Source organism: Acinonyx jubatus, chromosome B1, assembly GCF_027475565.1.
Source record: "Acinonyx jubatus isolate Ajub_Pintada_27869175 chromosome B1, VMU_Ajub_asm_v1.0, whole genome shotgun sequence".
NCBI lineage: Eukaryota > Metazoa > Chordata > Mammalia > Carnivora > Felidae > Acinonyx > Acinonyx jubatus.
In genome coordinates, this window is record NC_069382.1 from 102,776,399 (window position 1) to 102,789,040 (window position 12,642).

At 37.9% G+C, this 12,642-nt stretch overlaps 1 protein-coding gene across 4 annotated transcripts in view; it reads left to right on the plus strand.

The window, feature by feature from the left end:
- Window positions 1-12,642, plus strand: part of SEC24D (SEC24 homolog D, COPII coat complex component) — a 104,956-nt gene that overhangs the window by 14,089 nt on the left and 78,225 nt on the right. For 3 of the 4 annotated variants that reach the window (XM_027063521.2, XM_027063522.2, XM_027063523.2), the window contains exons 4-6: window positions 5,261-5,409; window positions 6,654-6,929; window positions 7,203-7,333. In XM_027063521.2, coding sequence (XP_026919322.1) covers window positions 5,261-5,409; window positions 6,654-6,929; window positions 7,203-7,333 — 556 coding nt within the window. The remainder of the gene's footprint in view (window positions 1-5,260; window positions 5,410-6,653; window positions 6,930-7,202; window positions 7,334-12,642) is intronic. The other variant, XM_027063515.2, reaches the window with a different exon arrangement.

A 12,642-nucleotide genomic window follows, 5' to 3' on the forward strand; every position in this document is an offset into this window, starting at 1 on the left:
CTTCATTTCCCAGGTTCCTTTCCCAGGCTGTTAGGCTGTAGGGTTGGGTGGGAGGAGTAACCCCTCAGTGTGAATCTGGACCCTGCTGCTGCTGAAGCCATTTAGTTATCCTTTCAGGGAGCCTGAGAGTAGTCCCTGTTAGTGGGAAAACTCTCTGGAATTTTAAAAATCGGCAAGTTAATTCTCTTAGAGGCCATTGGTGAGGTTCATACTTTCTGGCTCGTTTGTCATGATAACTTCTACCATTGGAACGGTTGCTGTGAGATACAGAGTGAAGGTTAATGCAGGAAACAGGATGAGTGAGTCTAAGTAATTTGGTTTATATGTGGTTTAACAAGGAGCACAAAGTCAATGGACCTGACTCAGGACCTGAGTAGTCTCACTAGCAATGGTGGTGGGGCACAAGGATCAGAGTAGAAAGGCTAAGAACCAAGATGCTTTTTCCGGCTCAAAAAAAACCCAAAAAACAAAAAACAAAAACAAACTAGTTGCGTGATGCTGGTGAAGTTCCTGGGCCTCTAGGCCTCCTCATTTTCTTCACTTGTAAAATGTAGAAATAGAACTCCTAGTCCAGATTACAGAGGAGAAGATCTGGAAAAGTTTATTGTGAACTGCCAGCATTTCAGATTTTTTTTTTTTTTAAGAAGAAATGCAGAAATTAAACATCTGGTTTGAAGCTAAGAAAGCTTTTGGTCACTGATATTAGCCTTGATTGTATTGATCTTTTTGGTTCTTTCCATTTGTTTCACTTGAATTAGGTTCCTTAGAAATAAGTAAACTGTGGATTTTGCCATCAAGACAGACCTTCGCTGTGTGGTTCTGAGCTCAGCACAGAGTCTGGCACAGTGAAGAGTGTAGACTGTGTAGAGTCAGGACATGTTTGCTACTCTTGGCTGAGGCAGCTGTTCCTGAGTTCCCTCATCACAATTTTAACAATAATAATGTAGTTGTAAGGATTTTGATGATTAGTGCTTGCAGAGAATCTTGCATAGTGTGCAATGCCCAGGAAAGACTCAATATGTGTTAGCAGTTATCAGTACCATTTTCAGTGGATATAGAAAGTCTACTGTCTGTAGCTTGTCCTTCCTACTCATTCATTCTAGCTACTCATGACAACTTAGGAATTTGGTTTTATTGTGATTCCCAGGGAAACCTTGACAGATTTTTCCCCCCCTCTCTCTACTATTTGCTTACTTCAACTTGAACTTGAATTAAAGATTGGAAATGGGTTTAAAAATGAAAAAGTCATGGAAAAGTCAAGTGTTCAGACTCAGCGTCCATGTTTTCCATGTTAATTTGCCCTCATGGGACATATTTATGTGTATATAGTTAAATGAAAGGGCAAAGGACACAATGATTATGCAGGTGAATCACACAGGGATGGTCAGAGAGTATAGATGGCTCACGACATCTTCGTGTGACATCACAATTTCTTTGATGATTATAGCACTTCATAGGTGTTGTTTGTACTTAGAGAACCCATCAAAAAAATCTCTTAATTTTTACCATATCTAAACTGTCTACTAAAAACAAGATATAAATCAGTTATTATGTTGATTAAAATTTAAAAATTTATAATTTTTAGTTTTAAATATTGCTCCTTCATAGGCAATGGCTCATAAAATTTAAAAATCATACTTAGTCATTTGTCTTATTGATGTGGCTGAGGCAGAATAAATGTCTTAAACATGTAAATGGTACCAAAGTTATCTTCAAACTGTTACTGCTGGGTGGGATTAACCTAATGAATAAAATCTATAACTAAAAATCCATTTTTTAATTAGAAGAGGAAAAGTCAATTTTAAGTTATCTATTTTGATCAAAAATGATGGATTGGGGTGGAGAGGGTATGAAGAGGAGACTCATCTTCCCCCATTAAAGCTGATAGGGTGAAATCTGCTAAGAACTTGGTTGCAGTGAAAAGGAGGTATCAGGAAAAATAAGAGAAATAGTTGTTTTCTCTTTATTTCTTTTTTGTTTTCTTTTCTTTCTTCTTTGTGTGTGTGTGTGTGTGTGTGTGTGTGTGTGTGTGTGTGTGTGTAAAGCAGTGATGTTTGGTACAGGTTTTGTTTACTCTGTGGGCTGAGTATTTAAAACCCAGGCCATTTTACTTCAGGCCAATCTTGAAAAAATTGTTATCTCCACATTCTAACAAACTTCAGCACAAAACTCACTACTTGAACAATTCATTGCAAACTTAAAAATAAGAAGTATTTGAAGTTGAACAGGCCACAGACAATGCAGTCAACTCTCCAGAGGGTTAGGACTAAACTGAGCCTAAATATTCATGTTTTATTAACCCTCTGATAGTAACTCTTTATTGACTGCTGTTTTTGGGGGCACCTGAGTGGCTCAGTCGGTTGTGTCCAACTTCAGCTCAGGGTATGATCTCACGGTTTGTGGGTTCGAGCCCCATGTCAGGCTCTGTGCTGACAGCTCAGAGCCTGGAGCCTGCTTCAGATTCTGCCTCCCTCTTTCTGCCCTCCCCCACTCACTGTGTTTCTCTCTGTCTCTCAAAAATGAATAAACGTTTAAAAAAATTTTTTTTGACTTTTGTTTTTTATGGTGAATCTGCCCTTTTCTGACATTCATTGAAACAATAAATTAAAATATAGAATTGAATGTTTTCTTAGACCAGAAACCTATTAAATGAAGGAATCAACATGAGAAATATTTAAATCATAGGATTCTTAATTTTAACCACATTATATTTATAGCACAGAAGGGGATCTTTGAATTCTATCTGCTCATTTTTTCAGTTTGAAAGCTGAGAGCTATGGAGATTAAGTGGCTTGCCTGTAGTCACACATCAGGGTCTCCAGGCTGGGAGCCTTAAGACCTGGATTCACACTTAAAACTCTGATACCTCCCTGCTGTGTGACCTTGGATTAACTAAGTTAGTAAAGAAATGAAATTGAAAAATATTAAACCATGTTTAATATTTGTATGTTTAGAGGCTCCTGGGTGGCTCAGTCGGCTGAGCGTCCTACTTCGGCTCAGGTTATGATCTCACAGCTCATGAGTTCGAGCCCCACGTCAGGATCTGGGCTGACAGCTCAGAGCCTGGAGCCTGCTTCAGATTCTGTGTCTCCCTCTCTCTCTGCCCCTCCCCCACTCGTGCCATGTCTCTGTCTCTCAAAAATAAATAAACGTTAAAAAATATATATTTGTATGTTTAAAATGTTCTGTTAATTTCTTTTCCCTTATTTATTTAGCCCTTTAATACTACTTTACTCTTAAGTAGTATTAAAATTGCTTTTAAAATTCAAATATGTTTAAGATTTATAACATTTAAGTTGGTTAGAAAAAAAATTTGTTTCTAAAGCCCCATTCCCAAGACATATATTAAGCAATGAAGGATAAGTGGCATTTATGGGTTAAAAGCATGGCCTAATGGTTGTGTATTCTCTCATTCTTTGTTTTAAATCATCAGCCTTTTGTTAAGTTAAAAAATACTGAAGGTTGCTTGTGTCATAACTTCCATTTGAAACATACTTCATCCTGTTTGTACTATCTATATAATAAATTATTCATATAATTTTATATTTTAAAAATATGATTAACATTTGTGAAATATTTGTGAATATATTTTAGATAATTTTTTTCTTAAGCAATTGAATAATGTCCCGCTGCACCCAATTTAACTGCTAGTTGTCAGTTCCTGCTTATTAGATCCAACTCCTATAACAATATCTCATTCTACATCTACTAATATATTCTTATATAGAATGTACATTCTGCCTGTGTGCAAGTATTTCATGTATGTATCTCTCATAACTTTTTTAAAAAGACAATACCATTTCTTCAAAAAAAGATTTTTAATCAGTGAATTTATAAAACATATTATTAAGACAATTCTTGAAATCATTTCTAAGTGACCAACAATATTTTAAATGTGCCAACACTAGAGTTATGTTTTGCCCTGCCTTTTTTACTCCTAGTGTCATTAATAAATTAGAGAGATAAAGGAAACTTTTATGTGAGAAGTTAACTTTTATATTTTCTATCTTTATTCAGTTTTGTTACACAAATCATTTAAATCAAAAGATGCTTAATGTAACTGCATTGGTCTGGTTTCAGTTTTTGACAGGAGAGGAAATTGACAGCTTTGCTAAGCAATATTGTTTGGGCTAAAGTGTTAATCATTGTAACTTTATAACCCTTTATAACTAAGTATTTGCTATACGATAGCTTGTACTTTTACATAGAAATAGCATTTTGGTCATCATCCATTTAACTCAAAGTATGGGATATCATCATTCTGTAATATACTTAACACCATACAGCATAATGGTCTGAAGGTTAATTGTAAGTTTTGTTATAGTAATTATTCAGTTTAAGATATATGGAAGAAAATGACAGAAGAGAATTAGTGTGATGTTTTGGAAAGTGTGCTTGCTTAAGACCTAGGGAGAGGTTAGTCCTGGTTTCGTCACACACAAATTGTGGGACTTCAGGCAAGCCACTGGCCTCCCTCAGTGGCAGTGAAGGATGGAAGGCAAGAGCGTGGGCCACTAGGGATATAGTTTCCAGTTTATGGAGAAATTGAAATCAGAGTATACTATCTGGGAAATTTTCATTTAACATTTTTATTTAACACTAAAAATTAAAAGGAAGTTATAATGTAATTTGAAGGGAAACCGTTAACTTTATTCAGCAGATGAACTACAATAGGAGCACTGTTCAGATGGAATAAATATACAGTAAGCCCAAACTAAATTAAAGGTTAAAGCATGGTGAAATTTTTAGATGAAAAAGAATGAATGACTTCAAAACTTTTTACTGAGTTGTTCACTTTCAGGTCCTGTTTTGCAGGGAATGTCCTGATTGCTGAAATTAGTGTGCAGTTGACATTTTATTTTAAAAAGCTGGGTAGGGTATAAGGATAATGATCATAAAGATACAACTACAAAGCATTTTATTTTTCTAGTTTCCGTTCTGTTGATCATTAACTCTGGTATAGATAAGGCTGTGGTGGACTCAGCTTCCAACTGCATTTCTAAAGCTGGTCCTCTGTTTACATTAGGAATTTTTTGCTAAGTATCTTGACATGTTGAGCCTGTGAGCATAGATATGAGATGATGTTACATGATTCATTTTAAGTTTACACTCAGATTAATTACAGACTTAGCCTAAAATATCAGTCATTGCCCTAGTGCCCACAAGATGGGCTTATTTAATTTTACAAGTTTTTGACATTTGTTGTTTATCATTTCATATGAAACTATGATACTGTTTAACATTCTTTTTTCTCTCATAGATTTCCAGGTCCTCCACCTGTCAACAGTGCAGCATCCTCCTATGCACCATACTCACCCTCTACACAATCATCTTATCCAAGTCCTGCATCCACTTCATCCATCACCCAGCTGGGCAGTCAGCTCAATGCTATGCACATCAACAGCTATGGTAACAGTTTCATTATTAGTGTTCACTGACTGTCTATTTCATTAGCATTTTTAATGAGGAAGGTTTTCTCCATCTTTAAAACCTACATGACTCTGGCACACCATACTGAAGTAATTTTTTTGACATTTTTATATAAATCATCTATTACATATGGCTATAATTAATTTTTTTCCTGATGATGCTGCCATTTATTTCAAAATAGTTTGAAGACCCTCAGAAAACCTTACGTGCAATATTAGAGTAATAAAAAAAACAAAAAAAAATTCTGACTTTACAAATAAACATAGAACAGTGAAGTTATTTTAAGAAATGTGAGGTTAGGTTTAACCTTGTGTTGTTTATAATGGGGCCCTAAAATGAAAAATATAATACTCCTTGTTTCACAGTGTGTTTTGATTCTGTATTTAAATCATGAAAAGAATGGAAGCTCAGATGTTGTGAGGCAGAAAGGAGAATAATAGGAGAGAAAACAGTTACAGTACTGAGATTTGTATCAATAGAAATGCTGTATATTCCAAGTGTCATAGGAATCTTCACTGTAATAGGAGCATAGTCAGCCATTGATCTTGATGAAGAATGATTCCATTACTTAAAGTTAGTTTTCTGGAAGTATCTGTTAAAAAAACCCCTCTATTTCCTATCTTTTATTGATTTCAAGATGGATAAGTCTCCAGTGAAGCAACTAAATTTCACATAATCAGAAATAGAAAAAATAATCTGGTGTCACATCTATTTCCAATATGATTAGAAAACATGTTAGTGGCCCATCCCTTCTCCCTTGTTATTTCTACCTGATTCTGAAATCTATTTGACCAAGTCAAGCACAGGCCACAAATAATTTATTGAATGTATGAGTTACCTGGATCATGCTTGTTACATGATAAAATTTTCTTCTATATGATTTTCTAGGTTTTGTACCAAAATACAATTCCTTAATTAGTGACATGTATCATGTAAAGTTAATGCAACATAGTTAAAATTCATCCCATTAATTTTCTCACCAAATGCTTTTACTCTTTAAAAATTCTCCAATTGTGTAAAATGCCCCAAATAGCATTTGTATAGCTTTCTGAATGAAAATTCATCTTGTGGCAAAAAAAAAAAAAAAAAAAAAAAGAAATTGGTGTATAAGTGTGCCTTCTTGTTTTATGTCAGAAAAAGAGGTGTCCCTGTTACGTACTTTGTAGAAGTTGGAGAGTTGAGAAATTCAGTGTTCAGTGGTCTGGTCTTCTTTTCTCACACAGGTTCAGGCATGGCTCCCCCTGGTCAGGGGCCCCCCGGCCCTCCACCAGCGCCTTCCTTCCAGGGTCCTCCACGACCTCCGCAACCATCTGTTATGCAGCCTGGATCTCAAGTTCTCCCACCACCACCCACCACACTGAATGGCCCTGGGGCCTCACCCTTGCCTCCGTCAACGCACAGGCAGGACGGGTTCCCCGGGCCTGCTCCTCTGAATACCCAGTACCAGCCCCCGCCTCTTCCAGGACAGAGCCTGGGCACTGGATATCCACCGCAGCAGGGTAAGCAGCTTTGCTCTGTGTTACTAGGCATCCATCACTTACTTTTAAGGAAAGCTAGTTTTCGATTAGTGTGGCAAATGTAGAGAAAAGGGGAACCATAGACATTCACACTTAACTCTCTTCCCCTATAGACATTCACACTTAACTGTCTGCCTTTATATAATAAGATGAAAAAATGCAGCATGCTTGACTGAATAGTGTAATATGGTCAGTGAACACTGCATCTGGGACTTTGGGTTCTTCTAGTCATTTCTTTTTTAAATTTTTTCCAAGCAGCCAACTATGGTCCCCAGATGGCAGGTGGGCAGCTCTCCTACCCAGGAGGCTTCCCTGGAGGTCCTGCACAGATGGCTGGTCCACCACAACTCCAGAAGAAGCTGGATCCTGACTCCATCCCCAGCCCAGTAAGTGCTCTCTCTCACTCCCACCATCTCCCTCACAAAGGACCATTCTTTATTCACTGTCTCGGAAACTCTTCAGTTTGTTAGCATTTATCCTGTCCTTTATTGTTGAAGCACAATACCCGTCACATAGAGGCTTCCTTCTTTATGTATGGGGGTGGGGAAACTGGGTTCTGGCATATCAGGGATCTCCATCACAGAAAGCCTGTGTAGATTTTTGTTGTTGTTGTTATCACATAAACTTAACAATACTATTGATGTTTATATTGGCATATATTAGCAGTGTTTATTGATTATTTAATGAATAATTAGTAGAGTATATGAACATGCTAGTTTAAATAAATAAAGGACCCTTTTCAATAAGGGTAAGATACCCATAGGAAGGGAAAGCACAAGGTATTTTACATTTTGCCTATTGAAAATTGTTCTATATAAAATTAGAGTTATAACTTCATTCTTCTCCATCCAAGTGATTTTCTTTGGAAGATTACTCTTTCGTAATTGTATCAGTCAGCTTTTATTAGGTTATTCTCCATAACACACAATCCCCAGTTTTACTTCCAAACATGAAGATTTATTGATTGCTTAGGTGACTTGTAGGCTGTAGCAGCTGCAGTTTGGCTTTAGGTGCTGCTCTGTGTGTCCTTATCATTCCAGAAACCAGCATGAAGGGGCATCCTGTGTTTGGGACATGTTATTATCACGAGAAAGGGAGAAAAGAAAGAGAACTGGCCAAAAGGTGCAAGAGTTCTTAAAATTTTTGCTTAGATGTGGTACATGTCACAACCACTCACGTGCCTTTGGCCAAAGCAAGTCATAACAAAGCCCTGGGTCAATGGGGCAGGGATGTATACTCCTGCTTCAGGAGAAACTGCAAGTCTGTATCAATGAGCCCACATGTATAGTCCTTTTGGAAGAATAATGAAATTGATACAGTTAACTTGGGTCTTTGAAGTGGTTCTATAAACATGAGTAGAAAAAGTTAGAGATAGCCCAAAGAGTACAAAGAGCTACCGTATTAGCCAACTTTTGCTATGTAATAAACCATCACCAATCTTAGTACCCTACAGCCACTATTTATTAATACTCATGAGTCATGGGTCCTCTGGGCAGTTCTGCTAGTCTGGGCCAAGTTCGATGGATTTGGTCTGAGCTTGCTTGTGCACCTGGGGTCAGCTGGAGGGTTGGCTGGAACCTGAATGGCCCAGGATAGTATATTAACTCTCTGTGGCTGCTGTGCCAAATTACACAAACTGGATGACTTAAAACAATAGAAGTTTATTCTTTTGTGGTTCTGGCGGCCAGAAGTCTGAAATCAATGTGTTGGCAGCGCTGTGCTCCCTTGAAAGGCTCTATAGGAAAACCCATTCCTTGTCTCATCTAGCTTCTGGTGGCTGCAGGCATTTCTTGGCTTATGGCCACATTACTTTTATTTCTGCCTCTGTCATCTTGTCGCCTCCTCCTCTTCTTTGTGTCTTCTCTTGCCATCTCAAAACTCTTTCTTCCTCTCCATGAGGAAGTTATGCATGATTCCTTTCATGGCCCACCCAGATAATTCAGGAGAAGTGCTTGTTTTGAAGACTCTTAATTTAATCAGTTCTTTTACCATGTCACAGGTAATAGTCAAAGGTTTCAAGGATTAGAACATGGACATATCTTTTGGGAGGGCCACCACTGATGGTGTTATTCATGTGCCTGGTACTTGGACCCATTTGTTAGTTGGGAATGCTTGGACTGTGTTACCAAGCAGGCTAGCCTGGGTTTGTTCATGTGACTGTGGGAGAGATCTGAGAGGGAAAGTAGGAATATGCAAGGCCTCTTGAGGCCTTCCTTGGCTTGGAACTAGAACATTGCACTTCTGTGGCATTCTCTTAGCCAGAGCAAGTCATAGGATCACCCCAGAGTCAAGGAGTAGAAAGATAAGACTGCCTTTTGATGGGAGGACCTGAAAAGTCCTTGAAAAAGGCACACAGAGGTAGAGGATTTTGGTTATTTTTGTGGTCTACCCACTTATTCTATGTTTATTTGAATATAAACTTGAAGATTTGTGATAAAGTGTCTGATCCTATAACATGTTAGAAATTAAGGTTTAATGACTCTTAGTGCCTTTATAGATAATTATGTTACCAGCCATTACTTTTATGGCTTAATATTATTTCATTATTCTAGTTAAAGGAATATCCTATATTTACATTGAATTCATCATTTTATCTTAACTTCTTGTTTCTCTGCTTCTATATAACATCTATAGACCCTCTGGCTCATTCCACTTTGTTCTCTGAAGTTTTTAGCTCCAGGTTCACTGTTAATCTCTCCAGTACTATTTTTTGTCACAATTATTGGCAATTTTACTATCCATCTTTAGAAACTTTCATTTCTTGATCTTCTTTGCTCCCAGTGTTCTTTTCATCCATCCACCTCAGTTATCCATAGTCTTACCGTTAATCTTATCATAACCAATTACAGGAAACTTCAACATCTCAGTTGAAACCATCTTATTTTCCAACCACTGCCTCATATATTTTTGGCTCATCCCCTTTAGGACTACTCAAACCTGAATAATGATTCACGCATCAGGACATAACTCACCACCTTTTCTCTTATACCGCCTTCATCTTCTCACTTATCTTATGCAACTTAGATTATTTGATCCATGATTATAGGTCTGTCCCTTATATCCTCTACTCTCAACTCCTTTGCCCCTCTTTCTCCACTGAATTCATCTAGAAAAATCCCATTTGTTAGTAAACCAACTCTCCACCTACTCCATGCCTGCACCCCAGATGCTGCCTGGTACTTGAGAAAAATCACACCGTACTTTTAATTTCTGACCACTGAACTAGCGTGAACCTATAGTTGTGTGATTCTAAAACCTGGCTGCACAAAAGAATTGATGGTGGAGCCATAAAAATATTGATGCCTTGGGGCACCTAAGTGGCTCAAGTTGGTTAAGTGTCTGACTCTTGATTTTGGCTCAGGTTATGATCTCACAGTTTGTGGGGTCGAGCCCCACATTGGGCTTAGCAATGACAGTGCAGAACCTGCTTGGGATTCTTTCTCTGTCTCTCTTTTTCTCTGCCCCTCCCCTGCTGTATCTCTCAAAAATAAATAAGTAAACATTAAACAAAAAGTTCTGGTGCCTTGCTGCCCCCTGCTAACTTGATTTAATTAGACTGGGATATGGACTGGACATGGAGATTTTTTTTTTTTTTTTGAAGCTCTCTTGCTGATTCTAATGTGTAGCAAGTTTGAAGACCATCACTCATTTTCCTGGTGACTATCATTTCTTCTCTCTTCAAACTCCTAACACTTCCTTCCCCTTTCTGACTCTTTACTGATAATCTTGTTTGTTATTTCAGTGAGAGAATAGTAGCAATCCAAAAAGAACCTCTGCATGCTCCGCTGCCACGTCTCCCTGCATCTGTGCCCATTTATCCCCCTCTCCCATTACTGTGAATGAGCTTCTCCTCCCAACCAAGGCTATCACCTCCTAGATTCCTTATGGCCTCTCAAGGATAACTCTTCAGCAAGTATCTCCTATATTAGAGTTCTGCAAAAAACCAGAACCAACAGGATATATTTGTATGTATCTCTATCTACCTACCTACCTACCAACAGGATGTATGTGTGTGTATCTATCTATCTATCTATCTATCTATCTACCTATCTATCTATCTATCTATGTATCATCAACAGGATGTATGTGTCTGTCTATTTTTCTAGCTATCAATCAATCAATCAATCAGTCAATCAACAGGATGTATGTGTCTGTTTATCTATCTACCAACAGGATGTGTATGTATATCTTTATCTATCCATCCATCCGTCTATCCATCTATCCATGTATCTTTCTATTGAGAGAGTTATCTTAAGGAAGTTACCCACTCAGCTGTGGGAACTAGCAAATCTGAAATCTGAAGGGCAGGCCAGCAGACTGGAGACACAGAAAAGAGTTGGTTTTGCAGCTCGAGTCCAAAGACATCTAGAGACAGAATTTCCTCTTTCTTGGGATTCCTCAGTCTTTTTCTCTTAAGGACTTCAAATGATTGGAAGTCCTCACATTATGGAGAGTAATTTGCTTTACTCAGAGTCCACTGATTAAATGTTAAATATATTAAAACATTTTTTTTCTAAGGCACTAAGAGTCATTAAACCTAAATTTCTAACATGTTATAGGATCAGATACTTGATCACAAAACTTCAAGTTTATATTCAAATAAATATAGAATAAGTGGGTAGATCACAAAAATAACCAAAATCTAAATTGGTGTTTGACCAAAACCTGTGCCTAGCCAAGCTGACATATACAATTAACCATCACATTCCTCTTTCCTGCATCATTTATACTTGTTTCACGGTAAGCTTTAATTTTTCACTGTCTAGATCATTTTCAGCAGAATATAAACATCCTGTAATACCTTCATCATTAATAAAAGAAGCCTCCCTTGGCTTTTCTCAAATTCTCTATCTAGTTTCTACTCATTTATTGGTTCTTTTATAGCAAGAAATCTCCAGAAGAATTGATTCTGCTGTATTCAGTTCATCTCCTCCCTTCTTCTCCTGAACCTACACCAGTGTAGATCTCTTTACCACAGCCCCACCAACACTTGGTGCTTGTCGAGGTCACCAGTGACTTCCATTACCAAATCTAATGGTCCATTCTCAGATTGCATCTTTCTCAACATATCAGCGGAAATTTGACACATCTGCTCATTCCATCCTCCTTGAAACACTTTTTTTCATTTGGTTTCTGGGATACCACCACTCATTTACATCTCTGCTTATCTCCCTGGTGGCTCTTTCTTATTTCCTTTGTTGGTCTCACCCTGTCTCTCTGACCTCTTACTATTAGAAGTGTCCCAAGGCTTCGTCATTGGACCTGTCCCTTTCTCTGTCGACATTTACTCTATAGATTGACACTCAAAAGCGTGCTGCTCCCAGGATGGCACCATCAGCATCAGCTGGGAGCTCACTAGAAATTCCTATTCCTAGGCTCTATCCCAGACCTACTGAGTCAGAATCTTTAGGGGTGGGGCCTTGGAATCTGTGTTTAAATAAGCTCTCCAGATGATTCTTAGTTATACTAAGAAGCACTGATGTAGGTGATCTCATCTATTTACATGGCTTTAAATGAGGATTCAGATATTCCTAGTCAAGGTATTTTCTTGAAATCCAGATTCCAATCCCATTCTTCCAGTTCCTCAGGCCCCAGATCCAGGAGTCATCCTTTGTACTTTCTTTCTTGCACATTGTCCTTTACCTAATTCTGTTGGTCCTGGTCCTGGCCCTGCCTTATGTGCCTATCCTCGTTC